Below are 26,173 nucleotides of genomic sequence, written 5' to 3'. Positions count from 1 at the left end.
GGGAGGGGCGGGGCGGGGCTGGGGAGGGAGGGGCGGGGGCGAGGTCGATGAGCTGGACCAGGTGAACGGGGTCACCTGAGCGGCTCTGCTAGGTTGAGGGCCTGGATTTAAGCCAACTTTATTCTTTTAAATTTCTATTTTTGTTTATTGCGTTACAATATGAGTATACATAAAATTTACGGCTTTAACCATTTGTTGTAAGTATACAGTTGCATGATTTTACATGCGGTGGCATTGTTCTGTACCATCTCCACCATCCATCTCCAGAACTGTTTCACCTTTCCAAAGTGAAACTCTGTGCCCATTAAACAGTGACTTCCCATTCCCTCCTCCCCCAGCCCCTGGCAATGAGCATTCTATTTTCTGTCTCTATGAATCTGACTGCTCTAGATCCCTTACATAGGCAGCATCATCATAAAGTATTTGTCCTTTTGTGTCTGGCTTCTTTCACTTAGCATACTGTCTTCAGGATTCCTCCATTTTGTTTATCAATTCATCCCTTAATGGACACGGGTTGCTTCCACCTTCTGGCTATTGTGGATGATGCTGCTTTGAACATGGGTGTGCAATTATCTGTTTGAGTCCCTGCTTTCAATTCTTTTGGATAGATACCCAGAAGTAGTAGACATGGTAATTCTGTTTTGTTTTGGTTTGGTTTTTTTCCCTGGCAGGCTGGTGTGGGGATGCAAATCCTTAAACCCTTGAGGTTGGGATTATTAGCACCACACTCTAACCAAGTGAGCTAACTGGCCAGCCCGGGTTGTTTGGTTTTTTTTTTTCCAGCTGACAGGTTTGGTGATCTGAACCCTTGACCTTGGTATTATAACACCATGCTCTAACCAACTGAGCTAACTGGCCAGCCCTCTAATTTTCTGAGGAATCTCCATACTGTTTAACACAGCAGCTGCACCATTTTACATTCCCACCAGCAATGGACAAGGGTTCTGTTCCATAAAATTTATAGGTTTGGACTGAGCTCCTGCACTAGGCCCAACAGACCAAACTAAAATGGAGTCACTCCTGCTAATGTTCCATATCACCAAGCCAAAACCAAATTGTTTATCTGACTTTCTCAGGAATCAGGAGAGTTAGTAGCCAGATCTCTAAATATACCAGTTTTAGCCATCAAGGTAAGGAAATTCCCTCTGCTTTAGCCTTTTCAAGAAAAGTAACTTTGAAACAACCAATCTGTCTTTTGTCTTCTGTTTCTACTTCTTCCATCCCTTTTCTGTCTATAAATTCAACCTCCTGTGCTCAGCTCATTGGAACACTCATTCTACTTTATAGAACGAGGTGTTGCCCAGTTCTAGAATAACAAATACAGTAAAAGCCAATTAAGAACTCTAAACTTGGGCTAGCTGGTTAACTCAGTTGGTTAGAGTGTGGTGCTGATAACACTACGTTCCAGGCTTCGATCCCTGTACCAACTAGTCACACACACACACACACACACACACACACACACACACACACTCTTTATTCTGAATTTGTTGTTCTGATTTCATCTCCACCAACACTTGTTACTTTCTGGGGTTTTGCTTTTTGTTTTTAAAAAGATGACCAGTAAGGAGATCTTAACCCTTGGCTTGGTGTTATCAGCACCACACTCTCCCAAGTGAGCCACAGGCTGGCCCCCCAGATGTTCATTTTTAACATTTCTGTGGATGCTGAATGGGGCTTTGCAGTTGAAATTTCCAGTTATGATCACAACTGAAATTGATTGACTTTTCTTTTGTTACTGACCTTTTTTGGGATTCTTTCTCTGTGAATTGCTTGTAAAAACTATTTGCCCATATATTTATTTATATATATATATATATATATATATATATGTATATATATTTTGTTGTTGTTGTTGTGTATAGGGATCCGAACCTTTGACTTTAGTGTTATCAGCACCATGCTCTCCCGAGTTAGCTAACCAGCCAGATCCCATTGCCCATTTTTCTATTGGGTTCTCTTAGACATTTGAAGATACTCTACAGATTTATTCTTTGTTATATGGGTTGCAAATTTCCTCTCAGTCTATGGCTTGTCTTTACACTCTGTATATGATGTCTTTTGTCATAGAGAAGATTTTAATTTTAATGTAAAGTTTACCGTCTTTTCCTTTATGTTTTGCACGTTTTGTACCTTGTTAAACCTTTCCCTAGCCCAGTGTCATACAGCTATCATTCTGTGTTTTCTTTTTCTTTTTTTTTTTTTAATTTTATTTTGTTGATATACATTGTAGCTGATTAATGCTCCCCATCACCAAAACCTCCCTCCCTTCTCCCTCCCCCCCTCCCCCCCAACAATGTCCTTTCTGTTTGCTTGTTGTATCAACTTCAAATAATTGTGGTTGTTATATCTTCTTCCCTCCCCCCCCCGATTTGTGTGTGTGTGTGTATGTGTGTGTGTGAATTTATATATTAATGTTTAGCTCCCTCCAATAAGTGAGAACATGTGGTATTTCTCTTTCTGTGCCTGACTTGTTTCACTTAATATAATTCTCTCGAGGTCCATCCATGTTGTTGCAAATGGCAGTATTTCATTCGTTTTTATAGCTGAGTAGTATTCCATTGTGTAGATGTACCACATTTTCCGTATCCACTCATCTGATGATGGGCATTTGGGCTGGTTCCAACTCTTGGCTATTGTAAAGAGTGCTGCGATGAACATTGGGGAACAGGTATACCTTCGACTTGATGATTTCCATTCCTCTGGGTATATTCCCAACAGTGGGATGGCTGGGTCGTATGGTAGATCTATTTGTAATTGTTTAAGGAACCTCCATACCATTTTCCATAGAGGCTGCACCATTTTGCAGTCCCACCAACAATGTATGAGAGTTCCTTTTTCTCCGCAGCCTCGCCAGCATTTATCGTTCATAGTCTTTTGGATTTTAGCCATCCTAACTGGGGTTAGATGGTATCTCAATGTGGTTTTGATTTGCATTTCCCGGATGCTGAGTGATGTTGAGCATTTTTTCATATGTCTGTTGGCCATTTGGATATCTTCCTTAGAGAAATGCCTACTTAGCTCTTTTGCCCATTTTTTAATTGGGTTGCTTGTTTTCTTCTTGTACAGTTGTTTGAGTTCCTTATATATTCTGGATATTAATCCTTTGTCAGATGTATATTTTGCAAATATTTTCTCCCACTCTGTTGGTTGTCTTTTAACTCTTTTAATTGTTTCTTTTGCTGTGCAGAAGCTTTTTGGTTTGATATAATCCCATTTGTTTATTTTTCCTTTGGTTGCCCGTGCTTTTGGGGTCATATTCATGAAGTCTGTGCCCAGTCCTATTTCCTGAAGTGTTTCTCCTATGTTTTCTTTAAGAAGTTTTATTGTCTCAGGGTGTATATTTAAATCCTTAATCCATTTTGAGTTGATTTTAGTATACGGTGAGAGGTATGGATCTAGTTTCATTCTCCTGCATATCGATATCCAGTTATCCCAGCACCACTTGCTGAAGAGGCAGTCCCTTCCCCAGTGAATAGGCTTGGTGCCTTTGTCAAAGATCAGATGGCAGTAAGTGTGTGGGTTGATTTCTGGATTCTCTATTCTATTCCATTGGTCAGTGTGTCTGTTTTTATGCCAGTACCATACTGTTTTGGTTATTATAGCTTTGTAGTATAGCTTAAAGTCAGGTAGTGTTATGCCTCCAGCTTTTTTTTTTTTTTTGCTGAGCATTGCTTTGGCTATTCGTGGTCTTTTATTGTTCCATATAAATGTCTGAATAGTTTTTCCCATTTCTGAGAAAAATGTCTTTGGAATTTTGATGGGGATTGTGTTGAATTTGTATATCACTTTGGGTAGTATGGACATTTTCACTATGTTGATTCTTCCAATCCAAGAGCATGGAATATCTTTCCATCTTCTTGTATCCTCTCCAATTTCTCTCAGCAGTGGTTTGTAGTTCTCATTATAGAGATTTTTCACATCCTTGGTTAACTCAATTCCTAAGTATTTTATTTTTTTGGTGGCTATTGTAAATGGGCAGGCTTTCTTGATTTCTCCTTCTGCATGTTCACTATTGGAGAAAAGAAATGGTACTGATTTTTGTGTGTTGATTTTGTATCCTGCTACTGTGCTGAAATCATTTATCAATTCCAACAGTTTTTTTGTAGAGGTTTTAGGCTGTTCGATATATAGGATCATGTCATCTGCAAACAGGGACAGTTTGACTTCATCTTTTCCAATCCGGATGCCCTTTATTTCCTTCTCTTCTCTGATTGCTCTGGCTAGTACTTCCAACACTATGTTGAATAGGAGTGGTGAGAGTGGGCATCCTTGTCTAGTTCCTGTTCTTAAAGGAAAAGCTTTCAGCTTTTCCCCATTCAGGATGATATTGGCAGTGGGTTTGGCATATATGGCTTTAATTATGTTGAGATACTTTCCCTCTATACCTAACTTATAGAGGGTCTTTGTCATGAATGAGTGCTGAACTTTATCAAATGCTTTTTCAGCATCTATAGAGATGATCATATGGTCCTTGTGTTTGAGTTTATTAATATGGTGTATCACATTTATTGATTTGCGTATGTTGAACCAACCTTGCATCCCTGGGATGAATCCCACTTGATCGTGATGAATAATTTTTCGTATGTGTTGCTGTATTCTGTTTGCTAGTATTTTAGTGAGGATTTTTGCATCTATATTCATCAAGGATATCGGCCTGTAGTTTTCTTTTTTGGTTATATCTTTACCTGGTTTTGGTATCAGGATGATGTGTGCTTCATAGAATGAGTTTGGGAGATTTGCGTCCGTTTCAATCTTTTGGAATAGTTTGTAAAGAATCGGTGTCAATTCCTCTTTGAATGTTTGGTAAAATTCTGCTGTGAATCCATCTGGTCCTGGGCTTTTCTTTGTTGGGAGCCTTCTGATAACAGCTTCAATCTCCTTTATTGTTATTGGTCTGTTCAAATTTTCTACGTCTTCACGGTTCAGTTTTGGGAGCTTGTGTGTGTCCAGAAATTTATCCATTTCCTCCAGATTTTCAAATTTGTTGGCGTATAGTTGTTTATAGTAGTCTCGAATGATTCCTTGTATTTCAGATGAATCAGTTGTAATATCGCCTTTTTCATTTCTAATTTTTGTTATTTGAGTCTTCTCTCTTCTTTTTTTTGTTAGCCATGCTAATGGTTTGTCTATTTTATTTATCTTTTCAAAAAACCAACTTTTTGATTCGTTGATCTTTTGAATTGTTTTTTGGTTTTCAATTTCATTCAGTTCTGCTCTGATCTTAATGATTTCTTTCCGTCTGCTAACTTTAGGTTTGGATTGTTCTTGTTTTTCTAGTTCTTTAAGGTGAAGTGTTAGGTTGTTCACTTGCCATCTTTCTATTCTTCTGAAGTGAGCATTTAATGCAATAAATTTTCCCCTCAATACTGCTTTTGCAGTATCCCACAGGTTTTGGTATGATGTATCATTGTTTTCATTAGTTTCAATAAACTTTTTGATTTCCTGCTTGATTTCTTCTTGGACCCATATGTCATTAAGTAGAATGCTGTTTAATTTCCATGTGATTGTATAGTTTCCAGAGCTTTGTTTGTTATTAATTTCTAGTTTTAATCCATTGTGGTCTGAGAAGATACATAGGATAAATCCAATTTTTTTGAATTTATTGAGACTTGATTTGTGACCTAATATGTGATCTATCCTGGAGAATGATCCATGTGCTAATGAGAAGAATGAATATTCTGAGGTTGTTGGGTGGAATGTTCTGTAGATATCTGCCAATTCCAATTGGTCTAGAGTCTTGTTTAGATCTTGTGTTTCTCTACTGATTCTTTGCCTAGATGATCTGTCTAATATTGACAGTGGAGTGGTCCCCTGATATTATGGTATTAGTGTCTATTTCCTTCTTTAGGTCTAATAGAGTTTGTTTTATAAATCTGGCTGCTCCAACATTGGGTGCGTACATATTTATGATTGTTATGTCTTCTTGATGGATCAGTCCTTTTATCATTAAGTAGTGTCCCTCATTGTCTCTTTTTATGGTTTTTAGTTTAAAGTCTATTTTGTCAGATATAAGAATAGCTACTCCAGCTCGTTTTTCTTTTCTGTTTGCATGGTAAATCTTTTTCCATCCTTTCACTCTTAGTCTGTGTGAATCTTTATGGGTGAGGTGGGTCTCTTGTAGGCAGCATATAGTTGGGTCCTGCTTTTTGATCCAGTCAGCCAGTCTGGGTCTTTTAATTGGGGAATTTAAGCCTTTAACATTAAGAGTTGTTATTGAAAGGTGTTGATTTATTCCTAGCATTTTATTGGTTGTTTGGTTGTCTTAGGTGTCTTTTGTTCCTTGCTTTCTGATTTACTGTTTGGTTTCTGTGTTTGTTGGTTCCTTAGGTTGTAGATAGTGTTTTTGTTAGCTTGTTTTCTCTTCATGAATGCCATTTTTATTGTACTAGCGGGTTTAGATTTTTCTTGGGTTTTTATGGCAGTGGTAGTTATTTTTCAGGAACCAAACCCAGTACTCCCTTGAGGATTTCTTGTAAGGGTGGTCGTGTGGTAGTGAACTCCCGCAGTTTTTGTTTGTCTGAGAAATATACTATTTGCCCCTCATTTCCGAAGGATAGCCTTGCAGGGTGGAGTATTCTTGGCTGGCAATCTTTGTCTTTTAGTATTTTGAAAATATCATCCCATTCCTTTCTAGCTTTTAGGGTTTGTGATGAAAAGTCTGATGTTAACCTGATTGGGGCTCCCTTATAGGTGATTTGACGCTCTCTCTTGCAGCTTTTAAGATTCTCTCTTTGTCTCTGAGTTGTGCCAATTTGACTATGACATGTCTTGGAGAAGGCCTTTTTGGGTTGAATAGGTTTGGAGATCGTTGAGCTTCCTGGATCTGAAGATCTGTGATTTTTCCTATACCTGGGAAGTTTTCTGCCACTATTTTGTTGAATATGTTTTCAATGGAATCTCCATTTTCCTCCCCTTCTGGAATACCCATGACTCGGATATTTGAGCGCTTGAGGTTGTCTGATATCTCTCTCAGATTTTCTTCCATGTCCTTGATTCTTTTTTCTTTCTTTTTGTCTGCTTGTGTTATTTCAAACAGCCCATCTTCAAGTTCAGAGGTTCTCTCTTCAACTTCGACAAGCCTGCTGGTTAAACTCTCCGTTGTGTTTTTTATTTCGCTGAATAACTTCTTCAGTTCAGCAAGTTCTGCTACATTTTCTTTCAGGACATTGATTTCCTTGTATATTTCCTCTTTCAGATCCTGTATACGTTTCCTCATTTCATCATGATGTCTAGCTGAGTTTTCTTGTATCTCATTCAGTTTCCTTAGAATTATCACTCGAAATTCCTTGTCAGTTATTTCAAGGGCTTCTTGTTCTATAGGATCTAGAGTATGAGATTTATTAACTTTTGGTGGTGTACTTTCTTGATTTTTTGTATTTCTGGTGTCTTTTTTTTGGTGTTTATTCATTGTGGCAGGGGGTTTCACAGTCCACCGGTTTGAGACTAATGACTAACTAGGATGTTGCTGTGGTTGCCAATTTGGTATGGCTCCCGCCGTGACTGCTCAGTTGGCCTCTAGTGTCTTGTGTGTGTGGTTGCCTCGGGTCTTGGGCTTCTCCGGGTATCCACCTTTCTGGTCAGCTTGGACTCTGCTGGGCTGGTGGATCACGTACCACAGGGTGTGTGATCTCTGTTGAGCTTTCACTTCCTGTGCAGGACTTCTCCCCGTTCCGTGTGCTCTGGCCCAGGCTGTTAGATCGTGCAGTGGCGACCCCACCGGGTGTGTGGTTTCTGTCGAGTCTCCGCCTCCCTGGCCGCACGTCTCCCCCCTCTATGCACACTGTCCTGGGCTGGGGTGTGTCTTCTGCACCCCTCGTCTATCAGCTGGGCCTTCAAGACCCTGCTCAGCACCACCTTGCCCAGGAAGTCCACCAGGTTTCTGCTAGGCACAGACGACCGGTCTCTCTGGGTGCCTTTGTAGCACTGTGTAGATCTTTCTCAGGTCTTGTTCACCTTTGTATCCCCCCGGTATAAACCGAGTCTAGTGCCCGCCTGCAGCCTGCTCTCCGGCAGGTTCAAGTGGACCTGGGAACTCTCCTACCACACTATTCCCAACCAGAAATTCGTTAGGCATTTTTCCAAACTGGTGGTCGCAGAGATGGTATCTGCCTCCCAGTAACAGGAAGTTTACCGGGGCCGGAGTCCAGGGTGTGGTGGAGTGACAGTCGGCCCGCCCGTACTTCCTTGCACTCCCGACACTGGTCGGGATGCCCCACGCCCCCAGCCCCGCCAGAGAACCGCGGAGGGACTGGGAGAGGAGGCTGGCCCGCAGGCTCCGGGAAGCCCAGCGCCAGGTCAAGCAAATGGGCTCAGTGATGGCCGAGCCGGGCGGAGCTGCCCGCACCTGGGAAAATGGAGTTAGCACCGGGACGGTGAGTGGCCTGGTGGTGCAGGCGGGAGCCGCGTGGGCATCCACCCCTCGAACAGAGCTGTGCCAGGGATCACTCACAGTGCTGTGCCAGGTAGGGTGTTTGCTCTCTGTCTCTGGTTTGTCGTCTTCCGTGTTCTCGGCGCTGCCGCCTCGGGCTGTTCAGTCGCGGCGCGGCTCGGGCGCTCCCAGGAATCTTCTTTAATGCTGGTCTGAAACCTCGAATCCTGAATAGGGCAGCTGGCCGCCTTCAGTGCGGCCCCAGCCTCCGGGATCCTGGCTGCATCCACAGCAGCCCTGGCGCCGTGTTCCCTGTTTCAAGACTCGCTTTTGCAGCTAAGAATCAGTTCTTTTCCTGCTCCACACTTCAAAGCTGTTGCCTGTAAATGAGGCAGCCTCTCCTGCCGGGGGCAAAGTGGCGTTGAGCCCCCACGACCGGCCAGCAGCAGCAGTCCTCCCTTAAGAGATGGTGAGAGGAAGGTCCACAAGTTTCCCGGCTGGCTGAAGCCCAGTGGCCGCCTTTAACACCTCAGCTACTCCGCGCCAGCCGCCGCACCCGCCGCCATCTTGAAACTCCCTTTTCTTCTTTTTGAGGCTTAAGCATTAACACCCTAAAGTTCTAGAATAGTTATTTAGCAGTTTAATTGAAAATGGGAAAATCCATCAAGAGTTCAGATTCCTGTACTGGCCAGCTGTTAAAAAAAAAAAAAAAAGAAAAAGAAGAAGTAAGAAACAAAATGGGATGATCCAGGCTTTTTAGCACATCTAGGACATTTTAAGTCCTTTTGGCACTTTTTAATGGTTTCTCTTTGTTCTGGATGTCTTGTTTTGTTAACCATAGCCTGCCTGCCCCTCTGTCTCCTTACCTGTTCAGCCTAAAACTTTGGCTATTGCCCTAAGGACTCAGCAGGTCTCAGACAATCTCTTTGTGGAAGCTGTCTGGATGGGCCTATGACTTTTCTGAGGATTCCGTAGTGAGAACTGTCAGAATTTCTTCCCTTGCTTGCTTCAAGTCCATTTGTAAATGAGTGATAGAAGCAAGTCAGCTAGTGAGTTTTCCGGATGGACCAAGACCAAACAGGTTGGAGCAATCCTCCCTAGCTGAATCACCCTGTGCTCATATTAAATAAACCAAGGAACCCTGGAAACAAACCTGTGTGCACTTCCTGACGTCCCTCTGCCATAGTTCCTCCATGGCTCAGGAATGGCACATGGCTCAGGGTGTTTTTCTGTTAATCACATGTTGAAGCAAAGTTGTTCTCAAACTGTTCTCACGTGTTGGAATCAAAGTGACTTTAATCCTGTCTTCCCTAATCTAGATAATCTAAATAATCCTATCTGTGTGACATGGTCCCTCCTCCATAGCCTATGTAGAAGCATTTGATAGTACAGAGAAAAGATTTATACTCTGGTAACCTTTGCTTTGTTAATGTGGAGATATCTTTTTTAAAAAATTTTTTGAAAGGAAGAAATAAAACTGTTTAATTTACAGGAGACATGATTGTACATGGAAAATCCCAAAGAATATACCAAAAAAAAAAAAAAAAAGAAGGAAAAAAGAAAAATAGCTACAGAACTAATAAGTGGGTTTAGCAAGGTTATGAGATTCAAGGTCCACATACATAATAAGTACATTGCATTTCTTGGTTGAAAATTTTAAAAAACTATTTTTAAAAATTTGTATATGTACATAACACAAAAGTTATCATTTTAACCATTTTAAAGTGTACAGTTAAGTGGCATTAAATACATTTCGATTGTGCAACCATTGAGAGGTCTTTTTTTTTATTGGCAGCTGGCCAGTACAGGGATCTGAACCCTTGACCTTGGTGTTATCAGCACTAGGCTCTCCCAAGTGAGCTGACCAGCTAGTCCTGAGATGTCTTTTTAACACTAAAATTTTTGATGATGACTAAACGTATATACAGATATATATGATGAAGAATTGAAAATGGAATGGCGAAACCTAGTATTCTACCTGGACTTATACTTCAAGATAAGATAGAAATCTAAGCAGTGAGTTATGCATGGTATTGACTTCCCAACCAGTCTGGATGTGGCAGTATCAGATTCCTCACACTACCTTGGGAAGATAAGAAAAAACTAATAAATATTTTAATAGAGGAGGACACAGTTTATTCTTTGTAAAATAATAACCCCTACCAGGTTTTAAACATTACAGCATCAAAATATATTTATTGTAGTAAATATAGAAAATACAGATAAGCAGAAAAATAAAATAACAACTTGCAAAGATTGATATTGACCTTTTAGGAATTCATGACCCTGTTTCTTTCAGTACTTAAAGACTTAGATAGTGTTAGCTGGTGCTTGAGTTAATTGTAAGCCACAATGAGCAGACTGTGGTTTAATAGCATCTTAGGGTGACTATTGAGTTCCTGGCAATACAATCAATAAGGTTTTATTTCTGGTTTTATTTGAAAGAAAATCTTACGATGGATTCATTTTAGGTGTGTCTGGGTTTGGTCTTTTTCCTTCCTAAGTGATGTGTCTGCTACATCAGTTGGTTAACTATATGTATGGCATAAGAATATGCTGTAATGTGTTTCTGCCCTTCGAATTGGAAGAGCCTTGATATTATCAAATGTTAGAATTGGATAATATAAAGTCTGATAATGAGAATCTGGCTTCTATTCAATTTGAAAGAGTGGTGTTGGTGACAAATGGTGAGCCGCCAATGGTGAACTCCTTCTTAACTGCACCTGTGGAGGACCTGCGTTATGTACATTTCTCTGAAGCAGAATGTCAAATGGCCTCTGTGTCCTTCTGGAATGCGTTACAATCTTAGAGTAACAGACTTGTCTAGAAGTCGAGTCCTTTATTTTTCAGACCCTAATGTCCCAGACACAGGTGCTCTCCTCCCAGTACCTTGTCTGACTTTCATTAGAGCCCTAATCACACAGTGACCTGATGAGTTATTTACATTAACACATAAACAATACAGTGAGAAATTCTTCAACTGGATCATATCTTGCATATCTCTGTTGTCTGCAGCACTTAGCACAGTACCTGGAACTTACTAGCTTCTCAATAAATATTTGTTGAGTGAATGAATGAGGAAACTGAGGCTCAGGGACTGGAAATGACCTGCCCAAGATCACAGATCTAGTTAGTAACAACATTCTGAGAGGTAGGTTATGATAACTTTTAATTACATTGCATTGCTTGAAAACATAATCAGAGGCCAAAATTGCGCTGAATGTTGGAATAAAACATTGGTGACAGGTTACTCACAGAATTAGAAACTCAGATGACAGTCCACAGCATCAAAAATTGGCTCTGAGGTCTTTCTTAAGAGTTTTGGGGCTAGCTAGTTAGCTCAGTTGGTTAGAGTGCAGCCTTATAACGTCACAGGTTCAGATCCCCGTACTGGCCAGCTGCCAAAAAAAAAAAAGCAGCAGGTCTGGAAGAGTTTTAGTTTTTTGGTACCCTAGAGTTTTGTTTTTCTTGCTAATGCTCTACCTGTAGGAATGGTTGGTTCATATTTGTGGTGAGAGGAAGCCACCTTGGTTGGCTCTCCCATGGTTGGGAAAGGCTAGAGTGGAAGAAATCCCTCTTCTGTGGAAAGGCAGGGAGATCTTTCCCTATATCCAGAGTCCATATGTCCTTGATTGTGTTCATGGTGAGTCTTTGTGAGAAATACACACTCATTTTTGACATAGGTTGGAGAAGCCTGGTGCATGTGATGAGCACTTAGCCTTGATTTTGGTTTATTTGTTGTTTTTTGTTTGTTTGTTTGTTTGTTTTCTTAAAGATGACCAGTAAGGGGATCTTAACCCTTGACTTGGTATTGTCAGCACCACACTCTCCCAATTGAGCTAACCAGCCATCCCCACATAGGGATCCGAACCTGTGGCCTTGGGGTTATCAGTACCACACTCTCTCAAGTGAGCCATGGGCCGGCCCTACTTAGCTTTGATTTTGGCACAAGCCTGTTTTTGTTTTGTTGAGGTAGAGAGGGTTAGAGTAGGGTGTCAGCTCATTGGTCACTATGGCCTTTGAGAAGGTCAAAGTGACCCAGGAAATGTAATCTGGTCAGTGGCTGGGTGGCAATTGTCACTGAGCTCAGCAGAGTCTTCCCTAAAGATGTGCTCCAGAAAATCTTCTCCAGAGAAGCCTCAAAATGCTGATGCTGGCTCTTCTGCTGACAGCTGGTGCATGCGCGCGCACGTGCGTGTGTGTGTGTGTGTGTGTGAGAGAGAGAGAGACAGACAGACAGACAGACAGACAGACAGACAGTCAAGAAAGGAAAAGCAGGCAACAGAGAAGGTGTGGCCTAGCAGACCTAGTGGAAGTCCTTTTCATCCACTGTTTCAAGTTGACAAAGTCACCTGGCTGGCCTGGATGGCCATAGGGGAAGGTGTATAAGGTCTGGGCTAGACCCGTAGGTGGGAGTTAGCAAGGGGAGGGACCTGTGTCACTGTCAGGGAGGAGTGGTTGCCTGGCTTGGTCATGATGAGCCTGCCGCCTGAGCTAGGTAGACAGGTGACAATAGAACCTGGCTGGTTGACCAGCTTTTGTTCCTAAATCCTATGCAATCTTTTGTGTGTATGGAGAACAAGTAGGGAAGAATTAAACTTGGGTTTTCAATCTTCTGACTGCCTGTCTGTTAAGAAGTATCTTCATTTCTGCTAACAACCATCGGGAGTTGTTAGCATTGGGTTGGGATCCCAAGGACGGGCTTTATGAATCAAGAACATCTTGAAACAGTTTGCAAATTGATAGACCGGCAGGTTAGCTCAGTTGGTTAGAGCGTGGTGCTGATAATACCAAGGTCCAGGGTTCGATATCTGTACCTAGAGTGTCACAGAATTCGTCCCCCCACCTCTTGCAATTGACAGCCCATCAATATTTGGCAGTTATCGTGACTCCTCCTAAGTTTTCTCTTTCTAGGAAAGCTGAGAAACCTACCTCGACCACTGACTCTCTGTGTGACCCTGAGTCTCACTTTCCTCTCAGTGTCAGTTTCCTGTTTGTAAAAACTGGGATATAGCAGCGCCTGTCCGTACGGTGGTTGTGGAAATTAAATGAGCTCTACTGGTATATGCAGAGTGCTTAGAACAGTGCTTGATGTACAGGCAATGCTCAGCAATATTTTCAATATGGATTTGTATTTTCAATATTGTTTTGTATACATATAGCACTTAAAATTGAACAACTTTGAGACATTTTATTTAATTTGAAAAACCACAAGAATAAAACATGATGACATGCAAAAATTATATACTTTCAGCAATCCCTCTCTAGCTTTTTAAGTATTTAACTATCCATCACTTTAATAGTTTTGTTAAAATTTTTCATATCCGTTTATATTGTATATTAATATAGAGATATTGTATATTAATTGTAAATATTATAAACATTATAAATACAGTCATGTGCCTCACAATGACGTTTTGGCCCACAATAGACCACATACTCAATGATAGTGCCATAGATTATCATGGAGCTGAAACATTCCTATCGCCTAGTGACATCGGAACCTTCACAGTAGTACAAAGCATTACCTTGTTCATGTTTAGGTATGTTTAGATACACAAATACTTACCATTGTGTTACAATTGCCTACAGTATTTGATACAGTAACATGCTGCATAGGTGTGTAGCCTGGGAGCAGTAGGTTATTCCACATAGCCTAGGTGTGAATTAGGCTATACCTTCTAGGTTTGTGTAAATACACTCCATGATGTCCATACAGTGACAAAATTGCCTAATGACACATCTCTCAGAATTGATCTTTCGTTAAGCAGTGCAGGGCTGTATATATATTGTATGTTAATTGTATACTAATGCAATATATTATAAAAAGTTAATTTAGGATGTTAACTTTTTTCTTGTCCATAATATGAAAAATAGTGAGCTTCTTTCCTTGCTTGCTATTCTTATGGAATTCTAAACTTGAATCAAATATATCCACTTGATTTTGAAATAATCCTAAACTCGCATGTCTCCCATAGTTTTCAGATAGAGGGTAAGAATCCGTGAGAAATAAGATGTATCCACCCCCAAGCAATTAGGTTGCTTCTTCTTCTGTTTTTTTGGTGGCTGGCTGGCACGGGGATCCGAACCCTTGATCTTGGTGGAATAACACCATAGGTTTCTTCTTCTGTTCTGTTATTGGCATCTGTTTTTCATATCTATTTTATTGGCATTATCCATGTGTGGGCTCTTTACCTCTGGTTGCTCTTCCTGTTTACACTTCTACTCATTTACGCTTAAAATTTATTTTTTCTGGTTATCAAAGTAAAATATATCCATCACAGACCATTTGGAAAATATAGAAAAACATACATATAATACCACTGGCCAAATGTAACTCCTATTAATATTTTATTATACTTGTTTTCAGTCTTCTTTCCATCTCTCTATATATCTCGATCTTTATCTCTTTCTATATAGTCGGCCCTCCATATTTGTGGGTTCCACATCTGGAGAGGCAACCAACCACAGATCAAAAATATTTGAAAAAAACTTTTGTCTGTACCGAAAGTATACAGACTTTTTTCTTGTCTTTATCCCCTAATCAATACAGTATAACAACTATTTACATAGCATTTACTTTTTTTTTTTTTTTTTAAGATGACCGGTAAGGGGATCTTAACCCTTGACTTGGTGTTGTCAGCACCACGCTCAGCCCGTGAGCGAACCGGCCATCCCTACATATCGGATCCGAACCCATGGCCTTGGTGTTATCAGCACCGCACTCTCCCGAGTGAGCCACGGGCCAGCCCCTTGCTTTTATTTCTGATCTCAGTAATTTCTGTCTTCTCTCTTTTTTTCTTGGTCAGTCTAGATAAAGGTTTGCAAACTTTGTTATTCTTTTCAAAGAATCATAAATAAATAAACAAACAAACAAACATACATTAAATGGAAACAATAAAATAAAAGAATAAATTTGTCCTCTTGACTTGATGTTCCTAGACTCCAGCTGCCTGAAACTAGTGGATCTCCTGGACTGTCTTTCCAGCACCACCCTGTTTGCAAGAAGCTTAAAGGTAGCTGGTCTGATTCCATTGCTTGCCCAGGGCCTAGTGGTAGGGGTGGTGGCCTCAGGCCCACAGGTTTTGTAATCAACAGGACTCTCTGATGTGGGAACATGAAACGGGTGGAATGTTCACCTAATATAGTGACTTGTGAGAGGCAACTGGGATCCAAAGGGGGCCAGACAGAGAACAAGGTAATATCTGTGGGCCTATTCACCCTGGAAAGGAATTTCAGGTAGGTCAAACCCCACCTGTGTTCTCCAAAATTAGGCAGAAGGAAAATCTGGGGGAGACCGTTTGCTCAGAGTTGAAGATGCTAGAAATGGGGAGGGACTCCATCAGAGTGATGGTAAAAGAACAGGCATCCCCTTGCCCGGTTTCTAAAGCCTTCAAAGAGACCAGTGACTTCATTTATGTCCACTGCTTTATTAAAGATAGTCTCATAAGAGGAGAAGTAAACATGTCCCCAGGCCAACAGAGAATGTGTGTACGTGTGTGTATGAGAAAGAGACGTGTGAGGTCCCTGATCTGTGCTGTGAGGGGGTGGTCAGTCAGATGGGGCCTGGCCCAACCAATAAGGCAGATGAGGGTCCTTGTCCTGGGGGACCCACTGCTCCTGGGTGCCCCAGGAGATGTAGTCTGGCCGTGTGGCTGCATGGTACTCATCAATGAGTTGCTGCACAATCTCCCTGGACGTGTCCATCTCATTAAAGTTGTCCTTGAACATGTCCTCCTTGCGGAACTGCTCCAGGAATGCCTCCCGCTTCCTCAGCTTGTCGTACTGACGACAGGTCCTTTCAAAGAGCTTGGGGTAAACAGAAAGCAAGGGTGACAAAGAATTTTGAGAAACAATGTGGCCCAGAGAGCCAGGAAATCAAGGCTGGGCTGTACTACAGCAAAAAAGCTGGAAGCAGGGGCAACTGGGATGGAGAGAGGTGAGTCACAATCAGGAAACCAATTAGGGGAAAAGAGGTGCAAAATACGAGACTCACCGAGGAGATGCTGGTGTGGTTGGCCATCATCAGACCGCTAACACGGTGGGCTGAGGGCAGGTAGGGAGACTTCCTGGACAGGGCCACCTGGATGCTGGCTGGGCCCCAGGGGATGAAATTGGCCAACTTCCGTTCCCGGATCCTCTGCAGGCTCTTGTGGACCTGGGGTGGGCACAGGAATGGTGATGGTAGCCTCTCCTCTAGCCCTGCAGGTTCAGGGGGTAGAATTGAGGGGCCTCACCCACCTGGGTGGGGTCCACCTCTCCCTGGATGATGTTGAGGATGGCAATGTAGCAGTGGTTGGTCTGGCGGTCCCGGCCTGCGGACACCATCACGTTCTTGGGCTGTAGCAGCCGCCTCATGACATCTAGGACCGTGGTCTTCCTTACGCTAGCCACCTGATGGGACAGTGGGTCACAGGGACCAGGCCAGCACTCAGGGCACAGTCCATTGATTCATGGACAGAGAACAGCGGTCAACACATGTTCCCGTCAGACTCGGGGTAGGAGGGTCTCTGTGGGGAATGTCTTTAGATTCAGGTCTGTACTGAGTCTCTGCCACAGGATTACGGTCTTCGCCCTCCTCCGCTCAGCAAACTCGTGCCCTTGTGCAGTAGCAAAACCCAACTCCATACAACCCAAGCCCTGCAGGAGCCAAAGGCAGAGGGAAGACAGGAAGATGGGAAGACAGAGAGCATGTCAGCAAGAAAGCTGTAGATCTGTGCCTGAGCGCAGAGCCTCTGGGAGCTGCAGAGGGCAGCTCCTGGGGTAGTGGGGGGAAGAGAGAGACTAGGTTGGGGCCTGCCAGGTCCAGGGCCAGCCTGGCCTGGGCCACTGAGGGTTGCTCTTACTGACTGGTCCGTGGTGAGGGGGGTGTAGCCGGTCATGAGGAAGTGGAGCCGGGGTGTGGGAATGAGCGAGGCAATGAGGCCGATGAGGTCGTTGTTCATGTATCCAGGGTAGCGCAGGGTGGTCGTGCTGGCCGACATGATGGTGGACACCTGGGGGCCGGGGTGTCACTTCATAGGCTTTGGCCTGGATGAGCCTCCCTTCCCCAGATGGCCCTCCAGCAAGGAGGGTGTCCAGTCCAAAGGAGTCCAGGAGTGGGTAGTGGGTGCTCACCAGCTGGTTGATCTGGGAGAAGGACGGGTTCTGGATGTGCAGGCGGTCTGTGGCGATCCGGTTCAGGGCTGTGTTGTCCAGCACCACCTGGGGGGACAAAAGAGGGTGGCAGATTTATGGGAACAGTGAAAATAGGAAACCCGCCTGAACTTAGGCTCTGAAGCTTAATTTCCTTTGAGCCTCATGGCCAGAGAGTCCCATCTAAAAGGGACTTGCACAGGCCTCTGGCAAAGGAGGGCTCAGAATGGGCTTTTTAAATGCATGAAGATGAATAAGTCGACAGGGACACTGGGAGTGGGGAAAGGTAGCATCCAGGACTCACCACACAGTCTGCGTTCTGGGTCAGCCTCTTGAGCGTGAGGAGTGAGTTGTAAGGTTGTACCACCACGTCGCTCATCTCATCCTGGTTGGGAAACACTGAGTACGTCTGCACCAGCTTCTTGGGGTACCTGGTGGGGGTTGGGAGAAAAAGATCAGGGCAACAGACTGGAGCTTGGTGAACATGAGGTTCCCCAACACCTGTCTGGAAAGCAGCTAAATCTGGAAGGGGAAATTGGGTGGGTCACAGGATCAGTAGAGAAGGGAAACTTGACTTTTGGAACTCTGTAACCCCCAAGGGAGAAGGGCAGAGAGACATCTTAGGATCTAGAGTTCCAGCTCCTAATCTGGCCACACTCCCTGGACCTTCGTACCTGGCCCAGATCCTAGGCTCCAATTCCCACCACTAGGAGTGTGATTGGGTTCTCAGTTGTTGTAACTTCACTTTCTTCACTATAGGAGAGACTAGAAGGGCTCTTTCCTACTCCAGCACATAGGGATGTTTATCTGCAGGGCCTCCCAGTCACTTGGGAAACCAAGTTGGAGGACATGTCTCCTCCTAGTCCCCCAAACACAGACTTACCTGTCATTCAGCCGTTCTAAGAGATAGGAGCCCAGGCCAGAGCCTGTCCCCCCAGCGATGGAGTGACACAGCACAAAGCCCTGCATGGAGAATGGGCAACAGTGTCCAGGTATCTAGTAGCAGAATTTCAAACTGGACTCACCCCCCCACAATTTCTTTTTTTTTAAAAGATGACTGGTAAGGGGATCTTAACCCTTGACTTGGTGTTGTCAACACCATGCTCTCCCAAGTGAGCTAACCAACCATCCCTATTAGGGATCGGAACCCGCAGCCTTGGTGTTATCAGCGCCACACTCTACCAAGTGAGCCACAGGCTGGCCCTTCACCCCGCAATTTCTTGGACTCCTATCTTACTGAGCCCTTCCTTCCCCTGCGGTCCTTTTACATGTACAGCTTAGGAGACTCTGCCTTGTCTCCAGCAAGGCCCAGTAGCTTCTGTACAGTGCAAAGGGTACATGGGTGGGTCTTGTGCTGAATAGATAGCTTCTAACGGGTGTTGCCAAGACTTCCCTATGTCAGCTCCCACCAGCATTCCTGGGACACTTACCTCTAGACTGTCACTACCATCTGCCTCCCGATCTATGATGTCAAAAATGTCTTCGTGGATCTTCTCTCCCTGTACAGACAGACATGGGGGGTGGCAGAGTGGGATAGGACCATGTGATGAGGGTCCTGACCTCAGAATAGCCACCCTTGATTCTCCTTATAGCACCTGAAAGTACTTTTTTGTAGCATAGGTGCCCTGCCTTTTATTTTTAAAAGATGACCGGTAAGGGGATTTTAACCCTTGACTTGGTGTTGTCAGCACCACACTCTCCCAGTGAGCTAACCGGCCATCCCTATACAGGGATCCGAACCCTTGGCCTTGGTGTCGTCAGCACCACTCTCTCCCGAGTGAGCCATGGGCCGGCCCCTGCCCTGCTTTTAATCTACATTGAGAGGCAGTACAGCACAGTGGTTAAAAGCAAGCACTCTATACCCAGACTACCTGGGTTCATACATTAGCTGCAGCCCATTTAGCTGAGTGCCTCTGGGCACGTTACTTGATTTCTCTATGCCTGTTTCCGCTTCTGTACAATGAAGGTAATAATAGAGGTCCACAGACCCTTATCTAAAATCCTTGGAGCCAGTTATGTTTTGTAATTCAAAATATTTCAGATTTTAGAAAGATAATATGGTACATATATGTATATTAAATAAAACCCCAGAGGAGATCTGAGGTGCATTAATCAAATACATTAATATTTCTGTAATGAAAGGTATGAGTAATAACAATAAAATGGACAGAAACTCTAAAATAGTCTGTCTCCATTGAGATTTGGTTTTGCTGCTCTTTTGGCTTCAGAGCTTTTTGGATTCTGGAAAGGCAGATAAGAGGCTGTGAACCTGTAGTACCTCTGAGGTTTAAATAAGTTAACACATGTAAAGCACTTAGAATAGCCTGGCACACAGCACCAGCTAGTGCAGGTTCTTAATATTATGTAGTTAACTCCCTGCAGCCATGTCTCTCTCCTTCCAGCTCTCATACATCCTGATCTGGTTTCATCTCTCTGAGAAGTCACAGGGCCTGCGGCCACACAGGGACTTGTGGGCCCTGCCAGGGAATAGCAAATGACCTGGGAGAATCCACTGGCCCAGTTGTTGCCAGCTCCTCCTCCATGCTCGGACAGGTAGATGTTCTCTGGGTTGTACAGCTTGGCATAGGGGGAGTTGAGGATGGAGTGGATCACCCGGGGCTCCAGGTCCAGCAACACGGCCCGGGGGATGTAGTGCTCATCGTCCGCCTGTCAAGGGGAGTCCGGGAAGGGGCCCAATCGGCTAGGACCTGCCCAGTCCTCAGTCCTCCCAACACTGGCTCCTGCCGGCCCTCCCTCCTCAAGCCAGCCGCCTGGCCCTTTTGCCCAGCGGATTTCCCAGTACCAGGCCGCTGCCCTTCCCTTCAGGGACCCCCGGGCCACGGCCGGCCCTGGACAAGTCGCTGGGGGCACCTGGTAGAAAAAGACGTCCTTGCGGTCAGTGCCCTCGGTGGCGAATTCCTCCACGATGCCCTCGGGGCTGATACCATGTTCGGCGCACAGTTGTTTCCAGAACTCGAACCCAACTGGGGGGAGGAGGCGGGCGGGGGAGAAAGAAGATATCTGGACCTCGGCAGGTTCCAATTAGGAACTGGGGGGCGGAGCGCCTGGGTCCAGGAAAAAGAAGTGAAGCCCCAGGACTCGCTCCTGTATGCCAGCGACTGGGTAAGGAAGGACCCCTCGGGTTGGGCAACTGGACACTGGGTCACGGATGTCCCGCCTTTCGGAGAACTACAATTCTGGGAAGGACAGATGGAGTCCAGGATCTCACAGCGAGAGCCCATTGAATCTAAGGAACCCGGCTAAGTGGAGGGGCCGGAGGTTCGCTCACTCTGATTGCCGCACTGGCCCAACTGTAGGGTGATGATTTCCCTCGGCATCGCTCCTCAGGCTCGGGCGTTGAAGCTGCTCCCGCCAGCAACGCCGTCACAAGCCTGCCCGCTCGCTGTAAGACGCAGGCGCCAAATAATCCGCTCCACCCACGAGCTTTCTCCTCTCCAATGAGAACTGGGTTCTGGCAATGGCAGTTCCTTATTTATTTGGCTTCAGTCATACAGATTGCGCGTGCGCGGCTCCAGCCCGGGCTCCTCGCTCGGCGCGGGGTACATTCTTTGGCGCCGCGTCCTTCCCCTTCTCTGGGTGGACACGTGCTTGAGCCTGTGCGCAAGCGCACTGTGGGAGAGGAGGCCTCCTCCGCCGGACCACGCATCTGCGCAGTTGGTGTTATTGTGACTGGCGGCGGCCCCGGATGTCGTGGCTGCTGGGGGGAGATGGCGGAGGCTGAGAGGGTGGCCGCGGCCCCAGGCCCTGCTTTAGGGTCGACTTTCAGGGGCCGCCGAGCCATGTCAGGCTCCTGGGAGCGGGCCCAGCAGGTTGAAGCGGCGCAGCGGGCCCTGGTGGAGGTGCTGGGGCCTTACGAGCCTCTGCTGAGTCGGGTGCAGGCAGCCCTGGTGTGGGAGCGGCCAGCCAGGAGCGCCGTGTGGTGCCTGGGGCTGAACGCGGCTTTCTGGTGAGAGAACTGGACCCGTGGCAACCGTCCGAGGCGTGGATTCGTCAGGTTTCTCTAGGGCTCTACCTCTCGCCTGCTCTGTTTTCTTAGCTGCAGTGGCTCCTTCCTGTACCTGCCTAATTTTGCCTCACCTCCTTCCTCCATCCTGCCTCCAGGCTTTGGCACCCCAGTTCTTCCCAGGGCCTTCCAGCTGTCTTCCCTGCTTCACCTGCGCCCGCACCCACGTCCCGCACATCTGTGGGCAGGAGCTTCTGGTAACATCTTGAGCCGCTCTCAGTGAGCGAGAGCCCCTCTTTTTAGCCAGGGAAAGCTGTGTCCCTTTAAGGCAATTACCTTCCTTTTCTTGCCTGCCCAAGTGTGGTTTGAAGACTCCCTTCGGAGATTTTAGTAGTTACTGTTGGAGTGGAGGCGTGAGATGTTGAAAAGGTATCCATAGGTGTGATAAGAAAACAAGCTTGAGCGATTAGCATGAATTAGCATGTTAAGTAACCTCTCGATCAGTCAAGGAAGTTTGTGAAGTCTTGAGTGTCAGTGTGAGCCACCAAAGCAGCAACTTGAAAAATTATAAGCTTTTAAAGAACAGTTATGAAATAGATTGTGAGATTTCACCCTTTTCAAAGCCTCCATTGCCACTCCTCCCTGTTCCAAAGAATTAGGCATCCATAGCCACAGTTTATAGGCAAGGATATTGACGATGTCTAATAGTGTGTGCTCCTGAACTGGAAAAGTGGCACTATAAATACGCTTTAAGTATCTGTATGTGTCATGCTCTGTGAAAATGGAACTGCTGCTCCTGTCAGTTGTCATCATCTAAAGTGCACGTAGGTCTTCAGAGGATCTACCAAGCTTAGTTAGTTTGGATTTATTCATAACAGGGGAAGTTCCAAGGAAATTGACTTGTAGGGGGCTTCTACAGCTGAATGAAATGAGACTATTCTGGATAAACCTGAAACAACAAAGTATGTGGGTTTTTTTGTTTTTTTTTAATGTGTCTTTGCCAAAAATAGCTTTTCTATTAAAATTCTTGGTTTTAAAATCAAAACACACATTATCCTTTGTCTGAAAGATTTTCATTTTGCTGGAGAAGAACAAATGTTCCAAGTTCATTGACCGGAAGATAGTGTTCAGTTATTAAGTTAATCCTCTCCAAGTTTGACGGACAGCTGGGTTAAAGGTGTCAGAGCAGTCTCTGGCCTTTGTTGCTTCCAAAGTCTTTAGCAAACTTGATGATAAACTTTCCTACTACATTCTTCACTCATTTTTGATAGTGCTTCTTCTGTGACCCCCAGGTTTCAACTTCTCTCTCATTGCTCTCTGTCAGAAACCCTTAACCTCACTCAGGAGCGTTTATCCAGTCAAAACTTCATTTCCCACAGTCAGATTTGTACCCCTAGTAAGAAGGTTGGTCCTCATTAAGCCAGTTTGTATCAAAGGATGACTGGCTGATGGAAAAAAAAACGTTATCAGGGCTTAAATGAATATTAAACCAAACATTTATTAATGCAAATGATTTGCTAGCACGTATGTTGTTATTTTTGAGGAGGGACCTTTCACATGCCCCTTGCCTGAGAGAGATGTTTGAAGCAGAATGTGGGGTCGTGGTCTACACATAAGGAGCTGCTGTGACTGGGACACATCTTGAAATGTTACAGTTAGTTTTAATTTGCTGGTCTCCAACAGTGTTCACTTAAGCTTATTAATATGCTGTTTAAGACTCTCACTCAGAACCCCCTTTTGTACTCTGGGTCTCTTAAGGCATTGTCGTGATTGGTTATCTCTGGCATTTCCTGGTAGCTTGCCTGCTGTGTATCCAGAACACAGTTACTCTTTTTACATTCCCATCACACCAAGGAGGTGGGGGAGAGATATAAGAAAATGAGGGTGTGACTCATAAGACTGAAAGAACAGTTGAATGTGCCATTTATGGAGAGGACTGATACCTATGAAGGGTACAGACAGTGTTAATACCCCAGAGAATAGAGTATTCTGGCAGTGGAGTTCATAGAATTGTTTGGGGGAAATGAGCTTCCTTGGAAGGTAGTTTGAGGTTTAAAGTGAAAATTAGGCTTCACATTCCAGTACTGTCATAAATTGAGTATGAGTGTTGACATTTCACTTAGGAATGTTGAAGAGCGACTGTTTAGTTCTCAGATATTTTAAATGTTTAGGAAAGGGAGGAAGATCATTAGTTCAGGTCAGAAAAATCAAATCTGAAATACTTAATTTTTCTTTCATTACTTGTTTTGAATAATGGCACATTATTAACTGAAGTGTTTTATGCATTTTGAGGTATTAGAAGATTGAATAGGGGTACAAAAAAATCATCAGAATTCAGTGTTCTGTATTCTCCGTCACAGTTTTTCTGTACCTGTGAATGTGCCCTCTTACATCTTAAAAAACAAACAAACAAAAAACGTAAGAGAGAGATAAATGTAGGTACCTTGTCACTGTAGTATTTCAGGGCTTTCACTTTTTTTTTTTTTCAGGTTCCAGAGAAATTCTGGTAGCCATATCAGAGATCTTCCAGCTTAGATTTCTTCTGGTCACTGATCTGTTATTATCTCTAGGATAATAATAGGAATGTCAAGCCTTCCCTTCCAATAGCCTGTATTTTCATTAGCCTCAATACTATCTGTAAATGAGAGGCAACAAGAGTATATCCTGACAGGATCAGAAAAGAGCAAGTTCGAGTAACTTTTTGGTTTGATTCATACTATAGGAGATAAGGGGAGGGTAAATGAGCCCTGGAAATGTGTGTGAACTCCCTCCCAGCTCTCTCCTCCACTCCTCCTTCTACGAAGAGTACATGGTTCACAGAGGGCTAGATGACTGCTGAGCTCCTTTCCAGTGTTTATGCTTCTGAGATTCTAGGTGGGTGGTCTTTGAATTAGGGATATTGATTTAAGAGTAGTCCACGAGCTGATTTCCTTTTGAGGTCTCTGTTGGGATCTGCTTTAACAGTCACTAGTCTGAGTCAACCGTATTATACTTTTGGGGGTTATTGTGGAATCTTTTTTTTCACACACACAAAAAAAGTGTTCCCTCCCTCCCCCACCCCCCCAAAATAAAAAGACCTGAGAAATGATTCAGGATAGACAGCAATTCTGACTTAAAAGGTTAGAATTTGAGCAAAAAACAATAGTGAGGAACAAGAAACAAAAGGGAGGACCTATGTAAGTAGAGACACTTGTTCTGTGAAAAAAAATCTACACATCAAATTTCAAATGAAATTTATTGAGCAGTGTTTCTAATGATAGTCTTTGAAGGGTTTTTCTTGTTGATTTTCGTAGCCAGAAAGACTTCCAAGGATGCCTTCACTTACTTTGCCTCTCTTTGCCTTCAGTATTCCATCTGTCCTAATTGTAAAGTTGGGTGGTTTCTCTCCATTAGCAGTTAGCTGGTTTCATTTCTGCTTTTGTGCAAGCAACAACTATCATTACATTATACAGGTTGGGTTAATTTTTTCCTTCTAATTTGCCAGTAACTGGCTCATTAAACAGACTGTCACAAGTACTATACAATAATGGGCTTTTTGTCCCTATAGGATGGGATGCTTTGTTCTGAAGTGCCACTGAGACAAGCCTACTCTGTAATAACAAAGGAACCTAGAAGTAGTATCTTCTTTGATTGAAAATAGAAATGTGGTCATTCCTTTATTTATAATTATAGCAAGCTCTAATTTACCTGTACTAATAATGAGTATCCACATTATAGTTAATCTCCAAAAGATTATGTTACCTCTGGGATTTCTCATTATCTTTGTGAACACCAGTTTTCTATTCCAAGGGATATTTTATTTAGACTTGTAATTAGATTTTAGCCCCTGACAAACCATATGGACAGTTTACAAAAGGAAAAAAAAACAGAAACAATGAATATATAAAATTTCAATCACTAGTAATAAAAAAATTCAAATATAAATGGCAATGGGTTACTAATTTCTGCTTATTAAGTTTTTAAAAATGATAATACTTAATTCTGGGGTAAATACGGAAAAATAGGCATATAGCTGATAGGAACATAAATGGGACATCCTTTCTGGAAGGTAATTTGCCAACATATATTAAGCTACTTAAAAAGTGAATACCTTTTCTAGGGCTGGAGGAAATGGGGAGTAATTGCTAATGGGTATTGGTTTCTTTTAGGGTAATAAAAATGTTGTAAAATTATATAATGTTGATAGTTGCACAACTCTGTGAATGTACTAAAAACTGTTGAATTAGACTATTTATTTATTTTTGTTTGTTTTTGTTTTTGAATTAGACAATTTAGAAAGGTGAATTTTATGTTATGCAAACTGTATCTAAATAAGCTGTTATAAAAAAAAGTTAATGCCTTTTGACCCAGTAATTCCACTTAAAGTGGTTAATTACAGACAAGGACAAAGATTTATGCTCAGTGATCTATAGCTCAGCTTTTCTTTGTTACATCAACAATTGGAGGGCTAGCAGTTTAGCTCAGTTGGTTAGGGTGCGGTGTTATAACACCAGGGTCAAGAGTTTGGATCCCTGTACTGACCAGCAACCAAGAAAAAAAGAAGGAAACAGTTTAATTAGGGAAAGGTTTAAAAGACTAGTGGTATATATGTATACTGCAGTTATTTTAAACCTTTTAATGCTTTTCTGGTTGTATGGGAAAACATGTCTATGTATTACCAAGTGAAAAAAGGTTTTTAAACCAGGTATGCCATATACTTCCAC

General features: G+C 43.5%; 2 protein-coding genes across 2 annotated transcripts; one reads left to right on the top strand and one right to left on the bottom strand.

Moving 5' to 3' along the window:
• Positions 1-15,922: 15,922 nt before the first annotated feature.
• On the bottom strand, positions 15,923-20,844 carry LOC134389593 (tubulin gamma-1 chain-like). Its single transcript, XM_063113157.1, has 11 exons — positions 20,796-20,844; positions 20,378-20,490; positions 20,006-20,173; positions 18,937-19,005; positions 18,390-18,469; positions 17,811-17,937; positions 17,489-17,575; positions 17,218-17,367; positions 16,613-16,765; positions 16,368-16,529; positions 15,923-16,180 (listed from the first exon to the last, which is right to left on the bottom strand). The coding sequence occupies exons 1-11, from the start codon at positions 20,842-20,844 to the stop codon at positions 15,923-15,925; spliced, it is 1,416 nt and encodes a 471-aa protein (XP_062969227.1).
• Positions 20,845-21,165: 321 nt separating this feature from the next.
• Positions 21,166-24,255, top strand: LOC134387025 (reticulophagy regulator 3-like). Its single transcript, XM_063109224.1, has 2 exons — positions 21,166-21,473; positions 24,193-24,255. The coding sequence occupies exons 1-2, from the start codon at positions 21,235-21,237 to the stop codon at positions 24,197-24,199; spliced, it is 246 nt and encodes an 81-aa protein (XP_062965294.1). The 5' UTR covers positions 21,166-21,234; the 3' UTR covers positions 24,200-24,255.
• The last annotated feature ends 1,918 nt before the right edge of the window (positions 24,256-26,173 follow it).

Source organism: Cynocephalus volans, chromosome 10 (genome assembly GCF_027409185.1).
Source record: "Cynocephalus volans isolate mCynVol1 chromosome 10, mCynVol1.pri, whole genome shotgun sequence".
Lineage (NCBI taxonomy): Eukaryota > Metazoa > Chordata > Mammalia > Dermoptera > Cynocephalidae > Cynocephalus > Cynocephalus volans.
The sequence above is the reverse complement of the archived record's forward strand: the minus strand, read 5'-3'. Positions and strand labels throughout refer to the sequence as shown.